We start from the raw sequence: 24,784 nt of genomic DNA, 5'->3' as shown, positions 1-24,784 counted from the left end.
AACAAATACACAACTAAAGTAAAATAGATGGGGACTTCAGAACTGCGGACGTCGTGCAGTTATACCTCAAGTCTCCTCTGGTAGTTGAAATCTGAACAAGTCTATGGTACGCTGTTGGGACTAACTCCGAAATTTGCAGAAGAAGTGTAGAGTGTAGTATCAGTACAACCGACCCCATGTACTGGTAAGTGCTGAGCCTAACCTCGACGAAGTAGTGACGAGGCTAAGGCAGGTCAATTACATTAACCTGTATGCAATAATAATAATAATAAAAATAATAGAAATAATTCAGGTGATTCATTTTAACAGTTAAAACCAACTCAGTAGTCATAACCAATTATTATTTCAATCAATTTCCGTTGCACCGTGCAACCCGCTCCCACAACATATTCATTTTCAATCCTCCCATATATTTATTTTAATCAAGTATATATAGACTTTTAAATAAGTTAGTTGCGGCGTGCAACTCGATCCCCCAATATGGACATTTAAACAAGTCTGTTGCGGCGTGTAACCCGATTACCCAATATGGACTTTTAAACAAGTTTGTTGCAGCGTGCAACCCGATCCTCCAATATGGACTTTTAAATAAGTCTGTTGCGGCATGCAACCTGATCCTCCAATATGAACTTTTAAACAAGCCTGTTGCGGCGTGCAACCCGATCTCCCAATATATTCATTTCAATCAACTCTATTGCGGCGTGCAATCCGCTCCTCCAATATATTCATTTACCAATTCATATAGAAGAAATTGACCCAATAAATGCAACAATTAATATAGAATTTTAAAACAACAAGAATTCAATAGTTATGATTTAATTATGAAATAAATAATGACAATTAGCAATTTATTATGGAAATCAGGGAGAAAATAGGCAGTTTAATATTTAATATGCTAAATGTCAAGTAGCAATTAATTCACATAAATCAAATAAGCATGTAGCAATTATTGCAGAAATTCAAGAATTAATATTTGACAATGAATATGAGAGAAATAATTATTATAACAACTAATTCATGTATTAAAATAAATTTAGGATTATCAAATAATTATGCAAATAATTAATTTAACGACGTATAGACACTTGTCACCTCACCTATACGTCGTTCACATGCATTTTACATAACAAATAATTTAAGGGTTCTATTCTCTCAAGTCAAGGTTAACCACGACACTTACCTCGCTTTGCAAATATCAATAAATTACTCGACCACAACTTTTCCTTTTGAATTTGTCTCCAAATGCGTCAAATCTATTCACAAACAATTCGATATACTCAATACGAATCATAGGAATTAATTCCATATGAATTTACTAATGTTCCGGATAAAAATTCGAAATTCACTTTAAAATTTGATAGTGAGCCCCACGTCTCAAATATCAGAAAAACTTAAGAAATCCGAACACCCATTCCGAGACGAGTCCAACCATACAAAAATTATCAAATTCCGATGTCGAATGCACCTTCAAAACTTAAATTTTTATTTTTGGAAGATTTTATAAAAAACTCATTTTTCTCCCAAACTCTCACGGATTCATGATATAAATAAGTATGGAATCATGAAATATAATCAATACAGGATAAGGAACACTTATCCCAATATTTTTTCGTGAAAACTGCCCAAGAATTGCCTTACCCGTGCTCAAAAATGGAAAATGGTTGAAGATGGGACGAAATCCCATTTCTAGAAGTTAAGTTTTGTTTGCCCAGATTTTACCTTATGCTATCGCGTACAATGCTTCACGATCACGAAGCACATTTATGACTGCCCAGAATTTTACTTCTACGTGAACGCGGCAGTGCTCTCGTGAACGTGAAGCACAATTTCATAGCCTTCTGCGATCGCGAACATCATTGTGTGATCACGTAGTACATCTTTTGTTCTTCAGCTTCTGCCTCATTCCTTCTACGCGAATGCGGCTTGTCCCTCGCGTTCGCGGTGCTTTGCCTGCTGTCACTGTGCGATCGCGGACCTCACTATGCGATCGCAGAGTACAAATTTCATCTGTGACCATTAAGCCTTCGCGATCGCGGACACAGTCACGCGATCGCATAGAAGGAAACCATTAGCAACAGGTTCATCAGTTTCATGGTTCCAAAATGTGCCGATCCTGATCCGAATTATACCCGAGCCCTCGGGGTTCAAAACCATATATGCACACAAGTCCTAAAATATCATACGAACTTGCTCGCACGATCAGATCGTCAAAATAACATCTAGAACTACGAATCGGACACCAAATCAAAGGAAAGTTTCAAAAAAAATTTAAAACTTATATTTTCACAAACGGACGTCCAAATCACGTCAAATCAACTTCGTTTATCTCCAAATTCGGCAGACAAGTCATAAATATTATAGTGGACCTATACCGGGCTCCAAAACTAAAATACGGACCTGATGTCAATAAATCCAACATTAGTAAATTCTTAAAACTCCTTAAGCTTTCAAACTTTTAATTTTTCATCAAAATTCCATAACTCGGGTTAGGGACCTCGAAATTTGATTCCGGGTATACGCCCATATCCCAAATTACGATATGGACCTACCAGAACTGTCAAAACACTGATTTGAGTTCGGTTGCTCAAAATGTTGACAAAAGTCAACTCAGTTGAGTTTTAAAGCTCTATTTCACATTTTAATCCACTTTTGACATAAAGACTTTCCGAAAAATTATAAGGATTGCGCACGCAAGTCGAGGAATGATAAATTATACTTTTCGAGGTCTTAGAATACAAAATTAATTATTAAATTTAAAGATGATATTTTGGGTCATCACATAACTATATATACAGGGCGGCTCAATGGAATCAGAGGCCTAAAACCATAACTTAAGAAGATGTGAGGAAATAGCATTAGTAATGTGACAACGGTTGTACAAATAGACACGATTAATTTAGATAATCAAAAAAAAATTGTATGGTCTTAACAAATTTTCTTTTAGGTTTTAAGTTCTCTTTTAAGTATTCCACACTATAACATTGTTCAATATTTTAAAACTACAAGTTAAATTATTTAAATATTCATATCTACTAATAAAATTTTTGATAACTAAAACCAATGTAGTGTATTGATGCAAAATGTTAATGTTTTGTTAACTTAAAAATTTTACTAATATAAATAAGTATAACTAATAGAAAAAGTTTAGGGAGAGCTTTTGACTCTAGGGGCCTAAAGCAGAAGCTTTAGTGACCTTACCCTAGAGCCACCATGTACATAACGAACATCAACATTTTTCTTTCTACTTTTCCTTTCTTGCGAAGAGTTAGACGATAGTTTGGTGAGTGGTCAAATAATATAGAGTAATCAATAGCTAAAAAGGAGAGGAATCCCTTTCTGTATAGAATTAATGCTGATACAAATGAGAAACACATTGAGATTGAACTGACTTAGCTTGATGTGAAACAAAATCACTAGAATAAATGATTCTAAAGAAATTCCTAGCTAGCGACAGAAAATGAGAAAACTATCTAATTGAAAAATATGTAATTCTTTGCTGAGATGATAATGGTGCGTGCTCCTCCAATTGGCGCCAAGACGGTTATGCTCACACCAATAATAATTGCAAGCTGAAAACAGTCAAAGAAATAAAAGTAAGTATTATACAGTTAAATGGTGTAAGTTTCCTTTACATAATAGTGTATTATATAGTGCGTTCTCAAAATAATAACCGAAAAAATATATATTGTTTTGTATATATATACACATTTTGTATGTTATATACAAAAATTATATAAATTTTATATACTTTTTCGATTACCGAATATAAATAGTTTCTGACACGGAATAAAATATAAAACAACCCTTATATATCTCAGCAAACTTACCCAAGAAGCGATCCAATGAAAGCTCCACCTTTTAGGTTTTTGGCTGCAAATATACACACACATATATATATATATATATATATATATATATATATATATATATATATATATATTGGTTAATACGAAATTCTAAAGAAAGATAGAATATACAAAGATTGTACAAAAAATGATGTGGATGAAAATGCCAATTCTCCAAAAAAGCCTAACAGCCTCCCAAAAAAGGAAAGCACATTCCAACGAACATCGTCACGACTGTTTAACAATTGGTATACAAACAAGAATTAGTTCATTTTATTATGTTAGTATTAATTCCATACAAGTATTGAAAGATTAATTTTATTTACCAACGTAAATAATTCGGACAATAAGGGGAAGAGGTCGTCCACGAGTGAAATGACGCTTTTTAACCAAGTAACACTCAATCATGTCAAAAACAGGCATTGCAAAAACCTGAGATTTAAAAAAAACAAATGGTAATGAACATTTGATCCAATATTCAAGATATATAATAATATACTTTTCAATTTAAATAACATGCTTTCCTTATTAGTCTATTTTAAAAAGAATGACACTGTTTTTTTTTATGCCCCTTTGATCCCCTTTGTTGGAACTATTGCTCCTTTGATGACTCGAGAATGACACATTTTTATATTTAGAAATAATTGAACTTTATTTTCTTATTTTACCAACTTTACCCTTAATGAGAATCTTTTATAGTCACACAAATATCATGGCCCCACAAAGCTTTTGTCCCATAAGCTATTAGGACTACATGTTTCAAAAGTTAGACCTTTTTTTTTCTCCTTAAACTTTGTGCCAGGTCAAACTAAATCATCTAAGAGACTGTTTGGCCATTAAAAATATTTTACTTTTTCTTGAATTATTTTTTTTTAACTTTTTTCGAAATCAGTGTTTGGCCATAAAATTTAAAATTTTCACTTGAAGATGAATTTTGGAATTTTTCGAAAAATTGACAAAACTCCAAAAAACTGTATTTCAAAATTTTCACTCAGATTACTCACAAAAATTCATAAACAACCCAAAATTATATTCATGTCCAAACACAACTCTAATTTTCAAATACCGTTTTCACGTGTCAGGTCAAACTACATCATCTAAATTAAAACGGAGACAGTATACAGTTTCAGACCATCACATGATAGCTTCCAAGAACATGCAAAAATACCATAAAATTTGCAAGAGCAATTAGCCAATTAGATTGCCAAAAGCCCAGAATTCAGATGCAGCAACAGCTAAATAGCAAAATGCAACAATTGCATAAGCAACAGTAACACCTCGCCACATTGGCCCTTTAGATGGTTTTTCTGGGGTTGAAGGTATGGTTGCTTGAATTTCTAATGCAACACTATGTCCAGCAAATGCAAATGCAATCGTTCCTAAACTGTTGAAAACATCAAATGTTATTCCAGCTGGAGTATGAGATCGAAGACCATAATTAACTGGTTGTGGATGTTCAACTCCCTTGATAATTTATGCTATTGACGAAATTGTTAAGTAACTGCATGTATATATAAACACAAAAATGAATTCAATATGTCATAAAAATAACATAATAATAGACTAGTATTTTGCATTTTGTGTTCTTGTTTGGATGGTTGTTAAGTATCGTTTCATACAATATTGTACTGTATCGTTTTAATGTATACAATGCTTGGTAGATTGTATTATTTTTCACCGTTTTCATGATGTCATGCACCAATAATATGAAGAATAAACTTGCAATATTATAAAGAAAAAGTAATGTACGGGGTAGAATTATTATATGAAATAGATATGATTAAGGATAAAATATGATTATTTAATAATATGGAAAAGCAAGATGAGAGAAAAAAAGAAAGAAAAGGAAACAACGCGACCACAACCAAATTGGTCATTTCATAAATGATACTTTTTGTCATTACATAACGATAGATTTAATGATATGATACAATAAAATTTAAGTAACAATAAAAAAATTGTATTCAAAGTAACAATACGATATAATACAATAGGTAACAACCATCCAAACAATACGATACAATACAATAGAAAAAAGAAATCGTGTTTTGCATTTTTTGAAGATTTTTATAAAAACCTCATTTTCTTCAATTAAATTCACGGATTCATGATGTAAATAAGTATGGAATCATAAAATATAATCGATTTAGGATAAAGAACACTTACCAAGTTCAAACTTTCGTTCCTATCATGCGAGTTTATTGATCTCGGAGTTTGAGCTTTTAACATTCTATTCTCTCACAGATGGTGAGGACACGAGCTGCATTTACTAATGACGCTACCCCAGAGCAGGTGTCGCTAGGGGCCGAGGCAGAGGCAAAGGTAGAGGCCAAAGAGGAGCTCGTGCCGCAGCTAGGGCACCTACCAGAGCAGCAGTCGAGGAGCCGCCAATAGCTCCGGTTGGGGGACAGGTACCGGAGGCACCTGCTGTTACCCCCGCACTTCAGGAGACTTTAGCACAGTTATTGAGCATGTATGGTACATTGGCCTAGGTGGGGTTGATTCCGGTTACGCCACCTACTTTACAAATCGGGGAAGGGACTCAGACTCCCATCGCCCGTACTCCAGAGCAGCGAGTCCACATTGGTCAGGTTTCAGGTGTCATGGAGACTCGGTCTGTGGTCCTAGTTCAGCCCAAGGTTAGGGTCGCAGCATCTGAGGAAGAACATCTTAGACTTGCAAGGTTCAAGAAGCATGACCCTCCTACTTTCAGTGGTTTAGCTTCAGAGGGTGCAATGGTTTTCTAGAGGAGTGTGTAACGACGCAGCCGATTGTTTTGAGAGTAATAGCCTCGTTCCCCTATTTATTGCTTCTCTCATATCTATTTCTGCTATTGTGACTTGCTGGAAGGTTTCATTTTGGTGTTTGGAGTGTTTTGGGACACTTACTCCCTAAATGGAGGTTTAAGCCTTAGGATTTGGACCATAGTCGGAGCTATGTGAATACGACTCCCGAATGGAGTTCTGTCGGTTCTGTTAGCTCCGTTAGGTATTTTGGACTTAGGTGCGTGCCCGGATTATGTTTTGGAGGTCTGTAGCTCATTTAGGCTTGAAATGGCGAAAGTCAAATTTAAGGAGATTTGGACCGGTAGTAGAAATTTTGATATCGGGGTCGAATTTCGATTTCAGAAGATGGAGTATGTCTGTAATGTTGAATGAGACTTGTGTGAAAAATTTGAGGTCAATCGGACGTGATTTGATAAGTTTCGCCATTGGTTGTGGTAATTTAAAGTTTCAAGTTCTTTAAGTTTGAATTGGAGGGTGGTTCTTGATTTTTAGCGTTGTTTGATGTGGTTTGAGGGCTCGACTAAGTTCGTATGGCGTTTTAGGATTGGTTGGTATTTTTGATTGAGGTCCGGGGGGACTCGGGTGAGTTTCGGATGCCCAACGGAGCGATTTTTGGACTTAGGAGGTTGTTGAAGTTTTCTGATGTCTGAGTTCTAGTTTCCTTATACGCGATCGCGTGGGGTGATCCGCGATCGTGTAGGCTTAGTTGGGCAGAGAATGGAATTGTTATTCGCGTTCGCGGACATGGTCATGCAAACGTGTAGTGATGTGAGGTGGTGCTTCGCGAACGCAGAGCCAAGGTCGCGTTCGCGTAGAGTTAAGGAGGCTAAAGCTGGGCCACGAGCTTTGCTCATCGCGAACGCGTGAGTCTGAGAGCCAGAGCAGCGGGTTCGCGTGGTGTTTTATGTGTTCGCGTAGAGTTAATTTATGGGGCAGCAAAGTTGTTCTTCGCGATCGCGAGGCTATTTCTGCAATCACGATTAAGGAATCACTGGGCAGACTTATATCGTTTCCAAAACGGGGGGTTTGCCATTTTATCAAAAAATTGAGTTGGGAGCTCGAATTTGGACGAGGTTTTGAGGGATTTTCAAAGATATCGAATGGGTAACGATTCTTAACTCTATTTTGGTTATATCCCACTAATCTATCATTAATTTCCTCTTTAATTTCGGATTTTGGGGTTGAAATTGGAAAAACTTTGGAAGAACTTCTTCAACAAAGATTTCGAATTTTGAAAGGGGATTTGTGGTCGTATTTGAGTAATTTTTATATGGTTAGTCTTGTGAGTGAATGGGTGTTCGTATTTTGTGACTTTACCCAATTCCGAGACGTGAGCCCGGGTCGACTTTTTAGGACGTATTTCAGAATTTTTATTAAAATATTGATTTCATTAATTAGATTAGTCTATTATAGTTGTATTTATGATATGTAATTATTTTTGGCTAGATTTGGGCCATTCGGAGTCGGATATTCGTGGAAAAGGCATTGTTACCGATTGATTGAGTTTGGTTCGAGGTAAGTGACTTGCCTAACCTTATGTAGGAGAAACTCCCCTTAGGATTTGGTACTGTTTTGATATGTGAGCACCGTGTACGTGAGGTGACGAGTACGTACACGGGCTATTTGTTGTAAAACTCCGTTCTTCACTGAGTAATAACCTATTTTCTCCTTATTTGAGCAACACTAGCATATGTAACTATCCTGTTTAGTTTAGAATAGCATGCCTACGTGTCTTAACTGCCTATCTGAACTCTGTACAGCATGTTTAGTGAAATTCCTATTTTTTTTCCTTGACTTGAACTTAGTCTCGATTGTAAGTTTTCTTGCGGTAACTATTATTTTCGTTGGTTGAGCTGTATATTTACTTTGGGACTGCGGAACGGTATTCCGGGAGATCCCCATATACTACATATTTACTTTGAAACTACGGAATGGTATTTCGGGAGATCCCCATGTACTGCATATTTACTTTGGGACTACGGAATGGTATTCTAAGAGATCCCTTTGTTCTGCATATTTACTTTGGGACTACGGAACGGTATTCCGAAAGCTCCCCCTGCACATTTATGTTTGGGACTACGATACTGTATCTCGGGAGATCCCCTACTGTTATCTCTGTGTACTGAGCTGTTATCTTCTATGAATTCTTTCTTGTTAAATTTCAATCTTTATTTTACTGTGATATTTCATTCTTGCCTTGCTTTATTATTATTTATACTAGTATGGTCCTGACCTGACCTCATCACTACTCGACCGATGTTAGGCTTGGCACTTACTAGGTACCGATTGTGGTGTACTCATGCTACTCTTCTGCACATGTTTTTCCTGTGCAGATCCAGGTGCTCCTTATCAACCGCACTATCAGTGAGCCGGGACAGCTTTGGAGACTTCAAGGTATATCTGCCGTGTCCGCAGACCTCGGAGTCCCCTTCTACTCTTCCCCATGTCCATTATCTTCTGTATTTGTTTTTTATAGACTCTGATGTATAGAGACACTAGATTCTTCCTTCTGTAGTTTGTGATTCACGATGTTCCGGGTTTTGAGAATGTTGTGTAGTATATGGAGTAGTCGGTTATTGTATATGCCAAGCGGCATGGTGCTCAGTTATGGTGTTATTGCTATAGTTAGTTGTTAAATTTATGTTTTCATTTCATTATTCTGCAAATGTTAGGCTTACCTAGTCATAGAGACTAGGTGCCGTCATGACGTCATACGGAGGGAAAATTGGGTCGTGACAAGTTGGTATCAGAGCTCTAGGTTCATAGGTGTCGTGAGTCACAAGCCGGTTTATTAGAGTCTCGCAGATCAGTACGGAGACGTCTGTACTTATCTTTGGGAGGCTATGGAACTGTTAGGAAAATTTACTACTTTGATTCCTTGTCGTGCGAAAATTGTTGACTTCAAAAATTCTAAACTTCTGTATTTTATTCTCTCACAGATGGTGAGGACACGTACATGTGGATCAGATGACCAGGCACCCGCGCCCCCTGCTAGGGCCGCGAGAGGCTGAGGTCGGGGTTGAGGCCTAAGACGTCCACGTGGTGCAGCCAGAGCACCCGCACAAGCTGCTACAGAGGAGCCCCTAGTAGCTCCATCTGGAGGGTAGACACCTGAGGTTCCTGTTTCTGCACCAGCCCTCTAGGAGACTCTAGCCCAGTTTCTGAGTATGTTCAGAACCTTAGCTCAGGCTGTATTGATTCCACTTGCTCCTGTCACATCTTAGGCCGGAGGAGGAGCACAGACTCCCAGAGCTGATACTCCAGAGCAGCTGGTTCAAGTCGACTAGGTTCCAGAGATTATACCAACGCAGCTGGTAGCTCCAGCTCAGCCTGAGGTTAGGGAAGCAGCTTCTGAGGTGGAGCAGCTCAGACTTGAGAGGTTCAAGAAGTACCACCCACCTACCTTCAGCGGATTGGCTACAAATGATGCTCAGGGTTTTCTGAAGGAGTGTCATCATATTCTTTGTACTATGGGCGTAGCGGAGACGAGTGGGGTTTCTTTAACTACATTCCAGCTTAGAGTAGCAGCCTATCAGTGGTGGCGTGCTTATGAGCTGAGTAGTCCGAATGAGGCAACTTCACTCACATATACTCAGTTCCCGGACATGTTTTTGAGAGAGTATGTCCCTCAGAGCCTCAGGGACTCATGGTGCACGAAGTTTGAGCAGCTGCGCCAGGGATCTATGTCCATGTCAGAGTATGCAGTCTGTTTAAGTGATTTGGCCCAACATGCACTGGCCATGGTTGCCACAGTTTGAGATAGGGTTCGATGGTTTATTGAGGGACTCCACCCCAACATCCGGATTAGTATGGCCAGAGAGTTGGAGATGGATATTTCTTATCAGCAGGTTGTGAGTATAGCCAGGAGATTGGAGGGCATGCTTGCCCAAGACAGAGAGAAGAGAGAGTCCAAGAAGTCTCGAGAGACTGATTATTATTCTGGTGCTCGTTCCCCAGCAGCTCGCCATGGTAAGGGTTATGTAAGTCACCCCATTCATTCAGCTCTTCCAGCCGCCAGCAATGTTCCAGCTCCTTCTAGGCCCAGGAGCCTTATTATGCACCGGCAGTATCTAGTATGCCTCCTGCACGGGGTGTTCCTAGTGGCCAGTCCAGCAGATATGGCCCGAGACAACCACAACAGCCACGCCCTCCCAGTGCTTATTTTTAGTATGGCGAGACTCGCCATATGGTGAGGGATTGCCCCAGATTTAGGAGGGGTGCACCTCCATAGACTTCTCAGCCACAGCGTGCTCCACCAGGTCCTCAGGCTATGATTCCAGCACCAGCTGCCACCCTACCTGCTCAGCCAGCCTGAGGTGGAGGTCGGGGAGGTTGAGGTCCCCTTAGAGGGGGAGGCCAGGCCAGATATTATACCCTTCCTGCTCGTATAGAGGAAGTCGCTTCTGATTCTATCATTACAGGTATTGTCCCGGTCAGTCATAGAGATGTGTCGGTATTATTTGACCCAGGCTCTACATATTCCTATGTGTCCTCTTATTTTGCCCCGTATTTGGGCGTATCTCGGGATTCTTTGAGTTCCCCTGTTTATGTGTCTACTCCTGTGGGAGATTCTCTTGTTGTGGACCGCGTGTATTAGTCGTGGTTGATTGCTCTTAGTGGTTTTGAGACCAGAGCCGATTTATTATTGCTCAGCATGGTGGACTTTGATATTATTTTGGGCATCTACTGGTTGAAACCCCATTATGCTATTCTTGATTGTCACGCTAAGACCGTGACGCTGACTATGCCAGGTTTACCGCGATTAGAGTGGAGAGGTACCTTAGAATACTCTCTCAGCAGAGTTATTTCATTCCTTAAAGCTCAACGAATGGTTGGGAAGCGGTGTGACGCGTATCTAGCTTATGTGAGAGATGTCAGTATTGATACCCCTACAGTTGAGTAAGTTCCAATAGTGAGGGACTTTCCAGATGTGTTTCCAGCTGATCTTCTGGGCTTGCCGCCCGATAGAGATATGGATTTTGGCATTAATTTATTGTCGGGCACTGAGCCCATCTCTATTCCTCCATATCATATGGATCATCCTGAATTGAAGGAGTTGAAGGAGCAGTTACAGGTGTTGCTTGATAAGGGTTTCATTCGGCTCGGTGTGTCACCTTGGGCTGCTCCTGTCTTATTTGTGAAGAAGAAGGATGGTTCTATGCGGATATGTATTGATTACTGCCAGTTGAACAAAGTCACAGTGAAGAACAAGTATCCATTGCCTCGTATTGATGACCTATTTGATCAGTTACTGGGTGCCAGAGTGTTTTCCAAGATTGACTTGCGTTCAGGTTATCATCAGTTGAAGATTCGGGAGCCAGATATCCCGAAGACTGCTTTTAGGACCAGAAATGGTCACTATGAGTTTCTTGTTATGTCTTTTGGGCTGACCAATGCCCCAACAGCTTTTATGCACTTGATGCACAGTGTGTTCCGGCCTTATCTTAACTCGTTCGTCATTGTGTTTATTGATGACATTCTGGTGTACTCCCAGACTCGGGAGGATCATGAGCAGCACCTGAGGACTGTGCTTCTGACCTTGAGAGAAAATAAGTTATATGCAAAAAATTTAAAGTGTGAGTTTTGGCTAGACTCAGTGGCATTCTTGGGTCATATAGTAACGAGTGATGGGTTCCACGTGGATCCGAAGAAGATTGAAGCAGTGCAGAGTTGGCCCAGACCGACCTCAGCTACAGAGATCCGGAGTTTTCTTGGTTTAGCTGGGTATTACCGTCAATTTATAGAAGGTTTCTCATCTTTTGCAGCACCTATGACCAGGCGGACACAGAAGGGTGCTCCGTTCAGGTGGACAGAGGAATGTGAGGAGAGCTTTTAGAAGCTCAAGACAATTTTGACTACAGCCCCAGTATTGGTATTGCTTATAGGTTCGGGGTCTTATACTGTATATTGTGATGCATCATGGAAGGTGCACGAAAGGAACTATCCTGTCCATGACCTTGAGTTAGCAGCTATTGTTCATGTCTTGAAGATTTGACGGCATTATTTGTACGATGTTCCTTGTGAGATTTACACCGATCACTGGAGTTTGCAGCATCTGTTCAAGCAGAAGGATCTTAATTTGCATCAGAGGAGGTGGTTGGAGCTACTTAAGGATTATCATATCACCATATTGTACCACCCTAGGAAGGCCAATGTGGTGGCCGATGCTTTGAGTCACCGGGCAGAGAGTTTGGGGAGCTTAGCATATCTACCAGCAGCAGAGGCCCATGGCGTTGGATGTTTAGGCCTTAGCTAGCCAATTTGTGAGATTGGATATTTCTGAGCCGAGTCGAGTATTGGCTTATGTGGTCTCTCAGTCTTCTATTTATGATCGTATCAGGGAGCGTCAGTATGATGACCCTCATCTTCTTGTCCTTAAGGACACGGTCCAGCACAGTGATGCTAAGGAGGTCACTATTGGAGATGATAGTGCATTGAATATGCAGGGCAGGCTATATGTGCCCAATGTAGATGGTTTGCGTGAGTTGATTCTCTAGGAGGCTCACAATTCACGGTACTATGTTCATCCGGGTGCCGCAAATATGTATCAGGACTTGAGACAGCATTACTGGTGGAGGAGGATGAAGAAGGATAGAGTAGAGTATGTGGCCCGATGTCTAAATTGCCAGCAGGTGAAGTATGAGCATCAGCGGCCAGGTGGGTTGCTTCAGAGGTTGGAGATTCCGGAGTGGAAATAGGAACGGATCACTATGAATTTCGTTGTTGGACTCCCACGGACTCAGCGGAGGTTTGATGCAGTTTGGGTGATTATGGATAGGCTGACCAAGTCGGCTCATTTCATTCATGTGATGACTACCTATTCTTCCGAGCAGCTAGCTCGAATCTACATCCGTGAGATCGTCAGGCTTCATGGCATACCGGTATCTATTATCTCTTATCGGGGTACGCAGTTTACATCACGATTTTGGAGAGCCGTACAGCAGGAGTTGGGTACTAGAGTGGAGCTGAGCACAATATTTCACCCTCAGACGGACGGACAGTCCAAGCGCACTATTCAGATATTGGAGGATATGCTTCGCACTTGTGTGATAGATTTTGGGGGTACCTGGGACCAATCGTTTCCATTTGCGGAGTTTGCTTACAACAAAAGTTATTAGTCCAGAATTCAGATGGCACCGTATGAGGCTCTGTATGGTAGGCGGTGTCGGTCCCCAGCGGGTTGGTTCGAGCCGGGCGAGGCCAGATTATTGGGTACGAACTTGGTTCTGGATGCCTTGGAGAAGTTTAAGGTGATCCAGGATAGACTTCGTACAGCCCAGTCCAGACAGAAGAGTTACGCGGAACAAATCCCCTCGCAATTGCGAAGTTTACAGACCTGAAGCACACCAGCTATGATTTCTATTTTCAATTCACTTCATAGTCTATCTGAAACTCACCCGAGCCCTCGGGGCTCTAAACCAAAAGTGCACACAAGTCTAAAAACATCATATGAACTTGCTCGCGCAATCAAATTGCCAAAATAATACCTAGAACTACAGATTTAGCACCAAATCAAATGAAATTCTCAAGAACACTTTAAAATTTCTATTTCCTCAACTGGACGTCCGAATCACGTCAAACAAACTCTATTTCTCACCAAATTTCACTGACAAGTCTTAATAATGAACCTGTACCGGGCTCCGAAACAAAAAATATGGGCCCGGTACTAGCAATGCCAAACATCAATCAATTCTTAAAGACATTAGATTTTCAGACTTTTAATTTTCATCAAAGATTCATAACTCGAGCTAGGGACCTCCGAATTCGATTCCGGACACACGCTCAGATCCCATATTTTGATGCGGACCCACCAGGACTGTAAAAAATTGGATCCGGGCCCGTTTACCAAAAATATTGACCGAAGTCAACTCAAGTGAAGTTTTTAGGCAAAAATTCTTATTCTTATCAGTTTTTAACATAAAAGCCTTCCGGAAGGACGCCCGGACTACGCACGTAAATCGAGGAAGGTTAAATAATGATTTTTTAAGGCTTTGAATCACAAAATTAGGTTTAAAAATACTAGATGACCTATCAGGTCATCACATTCTCCACCTCTAAAACAATTGTTCGTCCTCGAACAAACATAGAAAAGTACGTGGGCTGGTGAAACGATGTGGATATCTACTCCGCATGTCCGACTCAGACTCCCAAGTAGCTGTCTCGACGGGCTGACCTCTCCACTGCACTCGAACTGAAGGGTAACTCTTTGATCTCAACTGGCGAACCTGCTGGGCTAGAATAGCCACCAGCTCCTCCTCGTAAGTCAAATCCTTGTCCAACTAGACAGAGCTGAAGTCTAACATATGGGACGGATCGCTGTGATACTTCCAGAGCATGGACACATGGAATACCGGATGAACTGATGATAACCCTAGTGGTAACGCAAGCCTGTAAGCCACCTCTCCCACTCTCTCCAGAATCTCAAAAGGTCCGATATACCTAGGGCTCAACTTGCCCTTCTTTTCAAACGTCCTTACACCCTTCATGGGTGATACCCGAAGCAACACTCTCTCCCCGACCATGAATGCAACATCACAAACCCTGCAGTCGGTATAACTCTTCTGCCTGGACTGAGCTGTGTGAAGTCGATCCTGAATAATCTTAACCTTATCCAAGGCATCCTGTACTAAGTCTGTGCCCAACAACCGAGCCTACCCGGCTCGAACCACCCAACTGGCGACCGGCACTACCTACCATATAATGCCTCATAGGGAGCCATCTGAATGCTCGACTGGTAGCTGTTATTGTAGGCAAAATCTGCAAGGGGCAAGAACTGATCCCACAATCCTCCGAAGTCTATGACACATGCGCGGAGCATATCCTCCAATTTCTGAATAGTGCGCTCGGACTGTCTGTCCATCTGAGGATGAAACATTATGCTCAACTCAACCCGCGTGCCCAACTCATGATGTACTTCCCTCTAGAAGTGCGAGGTGAACTGTGTACCTCGATCAGAAATGATAGACATGGGCACACCGTGAAGACGGACGATCTCACGGATGTAAATCTCTGCCAACCGCTCTGAGGAATAGGTAACTACCACAGGAATAAAATGTGCTGACATAGTCAGCCTGTCCACAATGACCCAAATGGCATCGAACTTCCTCTGGGTCCATGGGAGTCCAACAATGAAATCCATAGTGATACGCTCCCATTTCCACTCAAGGATCTCAAACTTCTGAAGTAAACCACCAGGTCTTTGATGCTCACACTTTACCTGCTGGCAATTTAGACACCGAGCTACATACGCAACTATATCTTTCTTCATTCGCCTCCACCAATAATGTTGCCGCAAGTCCTGATACATCTTGGTAGCGCCCGGATGAACAGAATACCGGGAACTGTGGGCTTCCTCAAGAACAACTCACGAAGTCCATCCACATTAGGCACACAAATACGACCCTGTATCCTCAAAACTCCATCATCTCCAACAGTAACCTGCTTGGCACCACCGTGACACACTGTGTCTCTAAGGATAAGTAAATGAGGGTCGTCATCCTGCCGATCTCTGATGCGCTCAAACAAAGAAGTCCGAGCAACTATACAAGCTAGAACACGGCTGGGCTCAGAAACATCCAACCTCATGAACTGGTTGGCCAGGGCTTGAACATCCAATGCAAGCGGTTTCTCACCAATTAGAATATATGCAAGGCTACCCATACTAGCTGACTTTCTACTCAAAGCATCGGCCACCACATTGGCCTTCCCAGGATGATACAATATGATGATATCATAGTCTTTCAATAGATCCAACCACCTCCTCTACCTCAAATTGAGCTCCTTCTGCTTGAACAAATACTGCAAGCTTCGATGATCTATGAATACCTCACATGGCACGCCGTAAAGATAGTGCCTCCAAATCTTCAGTGTGTGAACAATGGCTGCTAGCTCTAGATCATGAACATGGTAATTCTTCTCGTGAACCTTTAGCTACCATGAAGCATATGTAATAACCTTGCCACCGTGCATCAATACCGCACCCAAACCAATACGAGATGCATCACAATATCCTGTATAAGATCCTGAACCTGAGGGTAACACCAATACCGATGTCGTAGTCAAAGTTGTCTTGAGCTTCTGGAAGCTCTTTTCACCCTCGTCTGACCATCTGAACGGGGTACCCTTCTGGGTCAACCTGGTCAACGGGGCTGCTATAGATGAAAACCTCTCTATGAATCGACGGTAGTAGCCTGCCAAACCCAAGAAACTACGGATCTCTGTAGCTGATGTGGGTCTAGGCCAGTTATGAACTGCCTCAATCTTCTTAAGATCCACCTGAATACCCTCTGCTGATACAACGTGACCCAAGAAAGCAACTGAACTCAACCAAAACTCGCATTTTGAGAACTTAGCATATAACTGGCTGTCTCTCAGAGCCTGAAGAACGATCCGAAGGTGCTGCTCATGCTCCTCTCGGCTGTGGGAGTAGATCAAGATATCATCAATAAACACAATCACGAAGGAATCCAAGTCGGGCTTGAACACCTGGTTCATCAAATCCATGAATGTTGCTGGGCATTTGTCAAATCAAATGACATCACTAGAAACTCATAATGCCGATACCAAGTCTGAAAAGCTATCTTAGGGACATCGAATGCCCTAATCCTCAACTGATGGTAGCCAGATCTCAAATCAATCTTCGAAAACACCTTGGCACCCTGAAGCTGATCAAATAAATCAGCAATCCTCGGCAATGGATACTTGTTCTTGATGGTGACTTTGTTCAACTGCCAATAATCTATACACATCCTCATCGATCCATCTTTCTTTTTTACAAACAACACAGGTGCACCCCAGGGCGAGACACTAGGACTAATGAAGCCCTTATTAAACAAATCTTGCAACTGTCCCTTCAATTCTTTCAACTCTGGAGGGGCCATGCGGTATGGCAGAATGGAAATGGGTTGAGTGCCCGGAGCCAAATCAATGCAGAAATCAATATCCATGTCGGGTGGCATTCCTGGTAAGTCTGCAGGAAACACCTCTGGAAACTCATGAACAACCGGCATTGAATCCATGGAAGGAACCTCCGCACTAGAATCACAGACATAAGCCAAATAAGCTAGACACCCCTTCTCGACCACATGCCGAGCCTTCACATAAGAGATAACCCTGCTGATAAAATGGCCAAGAGTCCCTCTCTACTTTAATCGAGGCAACCACGGCAAGACTAAGGTCACTATCTTGGTGTGACAATCTAATATAGCATGATAAGGTGACAGCCAATCCATACCTAAAATGACATCAAAATCAACCATATCGAGAAGTAAAAGATTTACACGATTCTCAAAACTCCCAATGATGACCACACACGAACAATAAACACGATCTACAACAATAGCATCACCCACTGATGTGGACACACACAAAAGAGCACTCAAAGAATCACGAGGCACAACCAAATATGAAGCAAAATAGGATCACACATAGGAGTAAGTAGATCCCAGATCAAATAGAACTGAAGCATCTCTACTGCAAACTGAAATAGTACCTGTGATAACAGCGTCAGATGACCCAGCCTCAGGCCTGTCTGGGAAAGCATTACACTGGGGTTGGGCCCCACCACTCTTAACTACGTCCCTGGGACGGCCTCTAACTGGCTGGTCTCCACCTCTAATGGCCTGACCTCCACCTCTAACAGTCTGGCCTCTACCTCTGGCTGCCTGACTGCTGCCCCTGAAACTGACCTTGTCGACCTGAGTAACCACCCTGATAACTCTGGAGTGGAGGTGCACTAATAGGAGCTGGTGGTGCACTGTAGGCTAGCTAGTTGGAATAAGGCATATGTGGACCACGACTACATGAGGCACCGTGGGATGCCTGGAGTGCTAAATGAAATGGTCTGGGAGGATGACCTCTACCAAAAGTACCCCTGCCTCTAGATGAGGCATCGCTGAACTCACCGGAATGACGAGGTCTCTTGTCAGGCCCTTGACCTCCCTGGGCAAGAACCATCTCGACTCGTCTGGCGACATTAGCAGCCACCTGAAAAGAAATCTCACTCCCATTCTCCTTAGCCATCTGCAATCTGATAGGCTGAGCAAGTCTGTCAATAAACCTCCTCACCCTCTCTCTCGGTGGGAAGCAGAAGAATAGCATGACGAGCCAAATCCACAAAACGGGTCTCATACTGAGTAACAGTCATACTTCCCTGCTGGAGACGTTCAAACTGACGGCGATGCTCCTCTCTCAATGTGATAGTTTCATTAAACTTAAATTGGGGTGCGATTCGTGGTTCGGATGTTGTTTGATGTGATTTGAGGTCTCGAGCAGGAAGTCTCGAGCAGGTTTGTGTTATGTATTGGGACTGGTTGGTACGATTGGACGGGGTCACGGGGGCCTCTAGTTTGATTCGGGGTGGTTCCAGTCCAAGTTTGGGTGTTTTGATGATGCTGGTTGTTGGTTCTAGTGTTGTGCTTCGCGTTCGCGAGGAGCCTCTCGCATTCGCAAAGAAGGATTTTGTTGTTGGAACTTTGTTCTTTGTGTTCGCGAAGAGGCTCTCATGTTCGCGAAGAAGGAATTTTTGTTGTCCGTCATCTGATTTTGGAGGCTCATATCTCTTAATCTATAAGGAATTTGGAGATGATCTAAATATGAAAGTTGTAGTCCTTTGTCTCTCATTTTCAGAAAGGTTAACCGGTTGTCATTTGGAGTTTTGTACCAAACGTTATGGTGGATACACTATAGGCTATCTGGGAAGAGTTTGGAAATCTTGGTTACACAGGGCTGACTTTGGAAGCTTATAGCTCGCAATATATAAGGAATTGGGAGATGAGAACAAATAAAAGTTATAGCCCTTGGAGTCTAGTTTTCAGAAAGTTAAACCATTTATCAGTTAGATTTTTGTACAAAACGTTATGACCATTATACTAGAGGCTGTCTGAGAAGAGTTTGAAAATGGTTGTTGGAGAATTTGTTCATCGCGAACGCAAGGGGAGGGTCGCGAACCTCGCGAACGCGAAGAACAAACCCCTGGGCAGTAGAATAAAGTCCAAATTCGTCTCATTCTTCCAATTTTGGACCAAGAAAGCTCGGGTGAGGCGATATTTCGAGGGTTTTTCAAGGAAAATATTGGGGTAAGAATTCCTAACTTGATTTTGGTTAAATTACATGAATCTATTGTTGTTTTTATCACTATATTAGTGAATTGGGTTGAAAATGGTAGAAATCCTCTAGACTTTAATTTAAGATTTGAAGTCCGATCCGTTATCAGAATTTGATAATTTTGGTATAGTTGAACTTGTATCGGAATGGGTGTTCGGATTTCGTAAAAGTTTTGTCGGGTTCCGAAGGGCGGGCCCCGCGCTGACTTTTTAGAATAAAATTTTAAGTTGGTGTTTTATTATCCGAAATTATTTTTGATGAATTTTAATGTAGCTATACAATTAATTTGGATAGATTTGAGCTGTCCGGGGGTGAATTCAAGCAAGAAGGCTATATTGGAATATCTGCCTCACTTTAAAAGACCGCATTTGCGAAGATGGGCTGGGACTGGGATTCTCGCATTTGCGAGATTTCTGTCGCATTTGCGATGGTTCAATGTTCGCAATTGCGAACAAATGGTTCGCATTTGCGAAGGCAGCAGAGATGCGAGGAGTTCGCATTTGTGATACTTTTCTCACATTTGCAGGCTTCGCATTTGCGAAGCCCAGGTTGCAAATGCAACATCTGCAGCTGATCAAAATGACTTTTGGACAGGATTTTTGATTCATTTCCCAAATTTTCAAAACCCAAAACACAAGAGGCAATTTTCCAAAGATCATTTCTTCCCCAAATCATAGGTAAGTGATTCTAAACTAGTTTCTTTCAATCTTTCACAACATTTTACAAGATTTAAACCTAAAATCTAAGGTTTTCATGGTGGAATTGGGGGGGGGGGGGGGGTTGGGTAAAAACTAGGGATTTCGAAATTTGGGGATTTAGACCTCAAATTGAGGTCGGATTCTGAAACCAATTGTATATACAGGTTCGGGGGTGAATGGGTAATCAGGTTTTGGTCCGAATTTAGGGTATGGGCCAAGCGGGCCCGGGTGTTGACTTTTTTGACTTTTTCAAAAAATAACCTAAATTGAATTCTTTGTAATCATAAGTAGTTCCTAAAGCTTAAATTTAATCGTTTGGTTGGTCATTTTCTAGATTCTATTGGTCCGGAGGCTTGTGTGAAAGGAAAAGCTATGATTGAGTGTTGGGTGGCCGTCGGAGCGAGGTAAGTGTCGTGGTTAACCTTGGTTTGAGGGATTATGTATTATGCGCCTATTTGCTACGTATTTGTATGTTGAGTACAATGGATAGGTGAGGTGACGAGTACCTATGCATTGTTGTCGAGTCATAACATGCGAGTGAGTCTTATTATTGTAATTGTGGTATTCTTTCAATATTGTGAGATTTCCTAAAGGTTCTGTAGCCTCTCGAAGATAAGTACAGACGTCTCTGTACCGATCCGCAAGACTCTACTAAACCCGCTCATGACATGTGAGACTTATGTAACCTAGGCTCTGATACCAACTTGTCACAACCCTAAACTCAAACCTGTCATAATGGTGCCTATCGATGGTACTAGGCCAACCGACTTCCACAATACTACAACAATTCATTCACAGATATGCCAAAAGGAGTCTTGTATAGCAAAATTTCATAAAAGAAACAAGGGTTGAACTCAAAAATAGAAATGCGGAATGAAAAGCCCCAAACATCGGGGTGTCACTGAGTCATGAGCAACTACTAAAAATTGGTCCGACAACAATAAGACTAACATAGTCCAGGCAAAATCCAAAATACAACTAAGGCGGAGATAAAGAAGGAGAAACAGGGCTGCGATCGCTAGGCAGCTACCTTGCTAACTCCAATGATCAGCTAACAGAATATCAGCAGCCGCTACCGTGACCAAAAATACCTGGATCTGCACACAAGGTGCAGGGAGTAACATGAGTACAACAACTCAGTAAGTAACAGAAATAAATAAAGGCTGAGAAGTAGTGACGAGCTAAATACAAGTACAGTTCATATCACAAAAAATTTAGTAAAGTTCGGCATGCTTCGTAACTAGAGTTTAAGTCAAATCACCTTGTCTAAATCAAGTTCAAGTCAATCAATTAGAAATATCTTTCAATAGTTCTCAAACAAGGACTCAAAGCAACTATAAGCACGGATGATGAAATCATATACTGCCCCTCGGGCTAACATCACTCAGTCCTCCCAATAACTCCAACCTCACAATCACTCATGCCTCACCATCAATCATCCCTCACAATCGCTCAGCACTCGGCACTCGTACTCAGTAGGTACCTGCGCTCACTGGGGGTGTTCAGACTCCGGATGGGCTCCTACAGCCCAAGCATTATAATCTGCACGGATAACTCACGTGCTGCACGGACAACTCACGTGCTGCACGGACAACTCACGTGCTATAATATCATATCATAATCCGCCACGGACAACTCTCGTGCTAAGGTACAATACCTCACAAATAGTCCCTCGGCCTCACTCAGTCATAAACCTCTCCAGTCTCTCGGGCTCTCGAAAATCAAAGAAATCAGCCCAAACAACATTAACATGATGCATCAAATAGAATAGCAGAGACTAAGCTATGATGTAATAATGCATGAACATGACTGAGTACGGGATGTCAACTAAAGCAGTGAGAGGACAGCAAGAAATGACCTCTAAGGGTCCAAACAATACTGGTATAAATCCTAGAGATTGTATCTAGCATGATTTACAGTAAATCTTTCTAAAGCACATAAAGAGCATATAGCTACAACGGGTTGTTCAACTTTACAGTTGCTACGAGACGGACCGAGTCACAATCCCCTAATGGTGCACGCCCACACGCCCGTCACCTAGCATGTGTGTCACCTCCGAATAGTCACATGACACAAAAATCCGAGGTTTCATACCCTCAGAACTAGATTTACAACTGTTACTTACCTCAATCCGCGCAAATCTCTACTCCGCAATGCCCTTGCCTCTCGAATATGCCTCCGAGCGTCCCGAATTTAACCACAAGTAGTACAATACCATTAATATATGCTAAAGCAATCAATTCCACAAGAAAACTACTAAATTAGACTCAAAACCCGAAATTGGCTCAAACTCGGCCCACGTCACGGAATCCGACAAAAGTCACAAAACCCGAAAGCCAATTCACTCACGAGTCTAACCTTACCAAATTTACTCAAATCCGACAACAAAATCCCCTTCAAAACCTCAAAATTCCATCTCAAGAACTCTTCCACGTTTTCCCCAATTTTTCAACCCAAATCACAATTTGGATGATAAAAATCAAGATATATTCATGGAATTTAACCAAAATTAAGTGAGAAACACTTACCCCAATCAACTGCCTGAAAATCCCTTCAAAAATCGCCTAAATCCATGGTCTCGAGCTCATAATATGAAAAATGGGTTCAAACCCTCGATTTTGAAATTTAACATTGCTGCCCAGATTTTCTTCTTTGCGAAAACGGAAGTACCCTCGCATTCGCGAAGCACGACTGTGTCTGCCCAGAAATCCCTTCTATGCGAACGCGATCTACCACTCGCGAACCCAAAGCTTTACTGAACCTTCTCTTCGCGAACGCGACCTCACCCTCGCTAACGCGTAGACCAAATGAATGGGGTCCCCAGCTGCCACTTCTCTTCTTCACGAATGCATTACTCATCTCGTGTCCTCGATGAACTCCACTCCTAAACCTTCGCGAACGCATCTCTTACTTCGCGAACACGAAGAACAATTCTTCCTCAATCTCTATATACTCTTCGCGAACGAGAGACCTACCTTGCGAACGCGTAAGAGGAAACCAGCAACAGCAAAAACCAGCAGATCAGCTATCTCTCAAAGGCCATAATTGGTCCGTTAACCACCCGAAACTCATCCGAGACTTTCGGGACCTCAACCAAATATACCAACACGACCCATAATATCATACGAACTTAGTCAAACCTTCGAATCACTCAAAACAACATCAAAACACCAAATTACCACCGGATTCAAGCCTAAGAACTTCTAAACTTCCGAATTCCACCAACGATGCCGAAACCTATCAAACCACGTCCGAATGATTTCATATTTTGCACACAAGTCAGAAATGACACCACAAACCTACTCCAACTTCCGAAAATCCAATCCGACCCCGATATCAATTTTTCCACTGCCGGCCAAAATCACCAAAATTCTAACTTTCACCAATTCAAGCCTAATTCTACCATGGGCCTCCAAATCACATTCCGAACGCGCTCCCAAGTCTAAAATCACCTAAAAGAGCTAACGGGGCCATAAAAATTCAAATCCGAGGTCAATTACACACAAGTCAACATTCGGTTGACTTTTCCAACTTAAGCTTCTACTTTAGAGACTAAGTGTCTCAATTCACTCCGAAACCACCCTAGACCTAAACCAACTAACCCGATATATCATAATATAGCTGAAAAGCACAAAAGGAAGTAGAAATGGGGAAAACGGGGATATAACTCTCGAAACGACCGGTCGGGTCGTTACATCCTCCCCCTCTTAAATAGTCGTTCGTCCTCATACGGGTCTAGAAACATACTTGGAGTCTCAAATAGGTGTGGATATATGCTCCGCATCTCCCGCTCTGTCTCCCAGGTGGCCTCCTCCACAGGCTGACCTCTCTACTGCACCTTCACTGAATCTATGTCCTTTGACCTCAACTTCCGAACCTGCCGATCCAAAATAGCCACCGGCTCCACATCATAAGTCATATCATCCTCCAAATGAACCTTGTTGAAGTCCAAAACATGGGACGGATCGCCAACATACTTCCGGAGCATGGAAACATGAAACACTGGATCCACACTCGACAAGCTGGGTGGCAAGGCAAGCTTATAAGCCACCTCCCCTATCCTCTGAAGCACCTCAAAAGTCCCAATAAATCGGGGGCTCAACTTGCCCCTCTTCCCAAACCTCATAACACCCTTTATGGGTGATACCTTCAGCAAAACCTTCTCTTCAACCATAAAAGACACATCACAGACCTTCCTATCCGCGTAGCTCTTCTACCTAGACTGCGTCATGTGAAGCCGCTCCTAAATCAATTTCACCTTATCTAATACATCCTGGACCAAGTCTATACCCAAGATCCTAGACTCACCCAGCTCAAACCATCCTACTGGAGATCTATACCTCCTCCCATA

General features: G+C 41.9%; 1 protein-coding gene across 2 annotated transcripts in view; it reads right to left on the bottom strand.

Moving 5' to 3' along the window:
- Positions 1 to 3,321: 3,321 nt before the first annotated feature.
- Positions 3,322 to 24,784, bottom strand: part of LOC104105736 (lysine histidine transporter-like 5) — a 49,705-nt gene continuing 28,242 nt past the window's right edge. The window contains exon 8 of one of the 2 annotated variants that reach the window (XM_070192520.1): positions 3,322 to 3,569. In XM_070192520.1, the coding sequence (XP_070048621.1) occupies positions 3,471 to 3,569 (99 nt within the window). In that variant the 3' untranslated portion in view covers positions 3,322 to 3,470. Of the gene's footprint in view, positions 3,570 to 4,148; positions 4,278 to 24,784 lie in introns of those variants that run through there. The other variant, XM_070192526.1, reaches the window with a different exon arrangement.

This window comes from Nicotiana tomentosiformis, chromosome 1 (genome assembly GCF_000390325.3).
Source record: "Nicotiana tomentosiformis chromosome 1, ASM39032v3, whole genome shotgun sequence".
NCBI classification, from domain to species: domain Eukaryota; kingdom Viridiplantae; phylum Streptophyta; class Magnoliopsida; order Solanales; family Solanaceae; genus Nicotiana; species Nicotiana tomentosiformis.
This window is presented reverse-complemented; position numbering and strand designations above follow the sequence as displayed.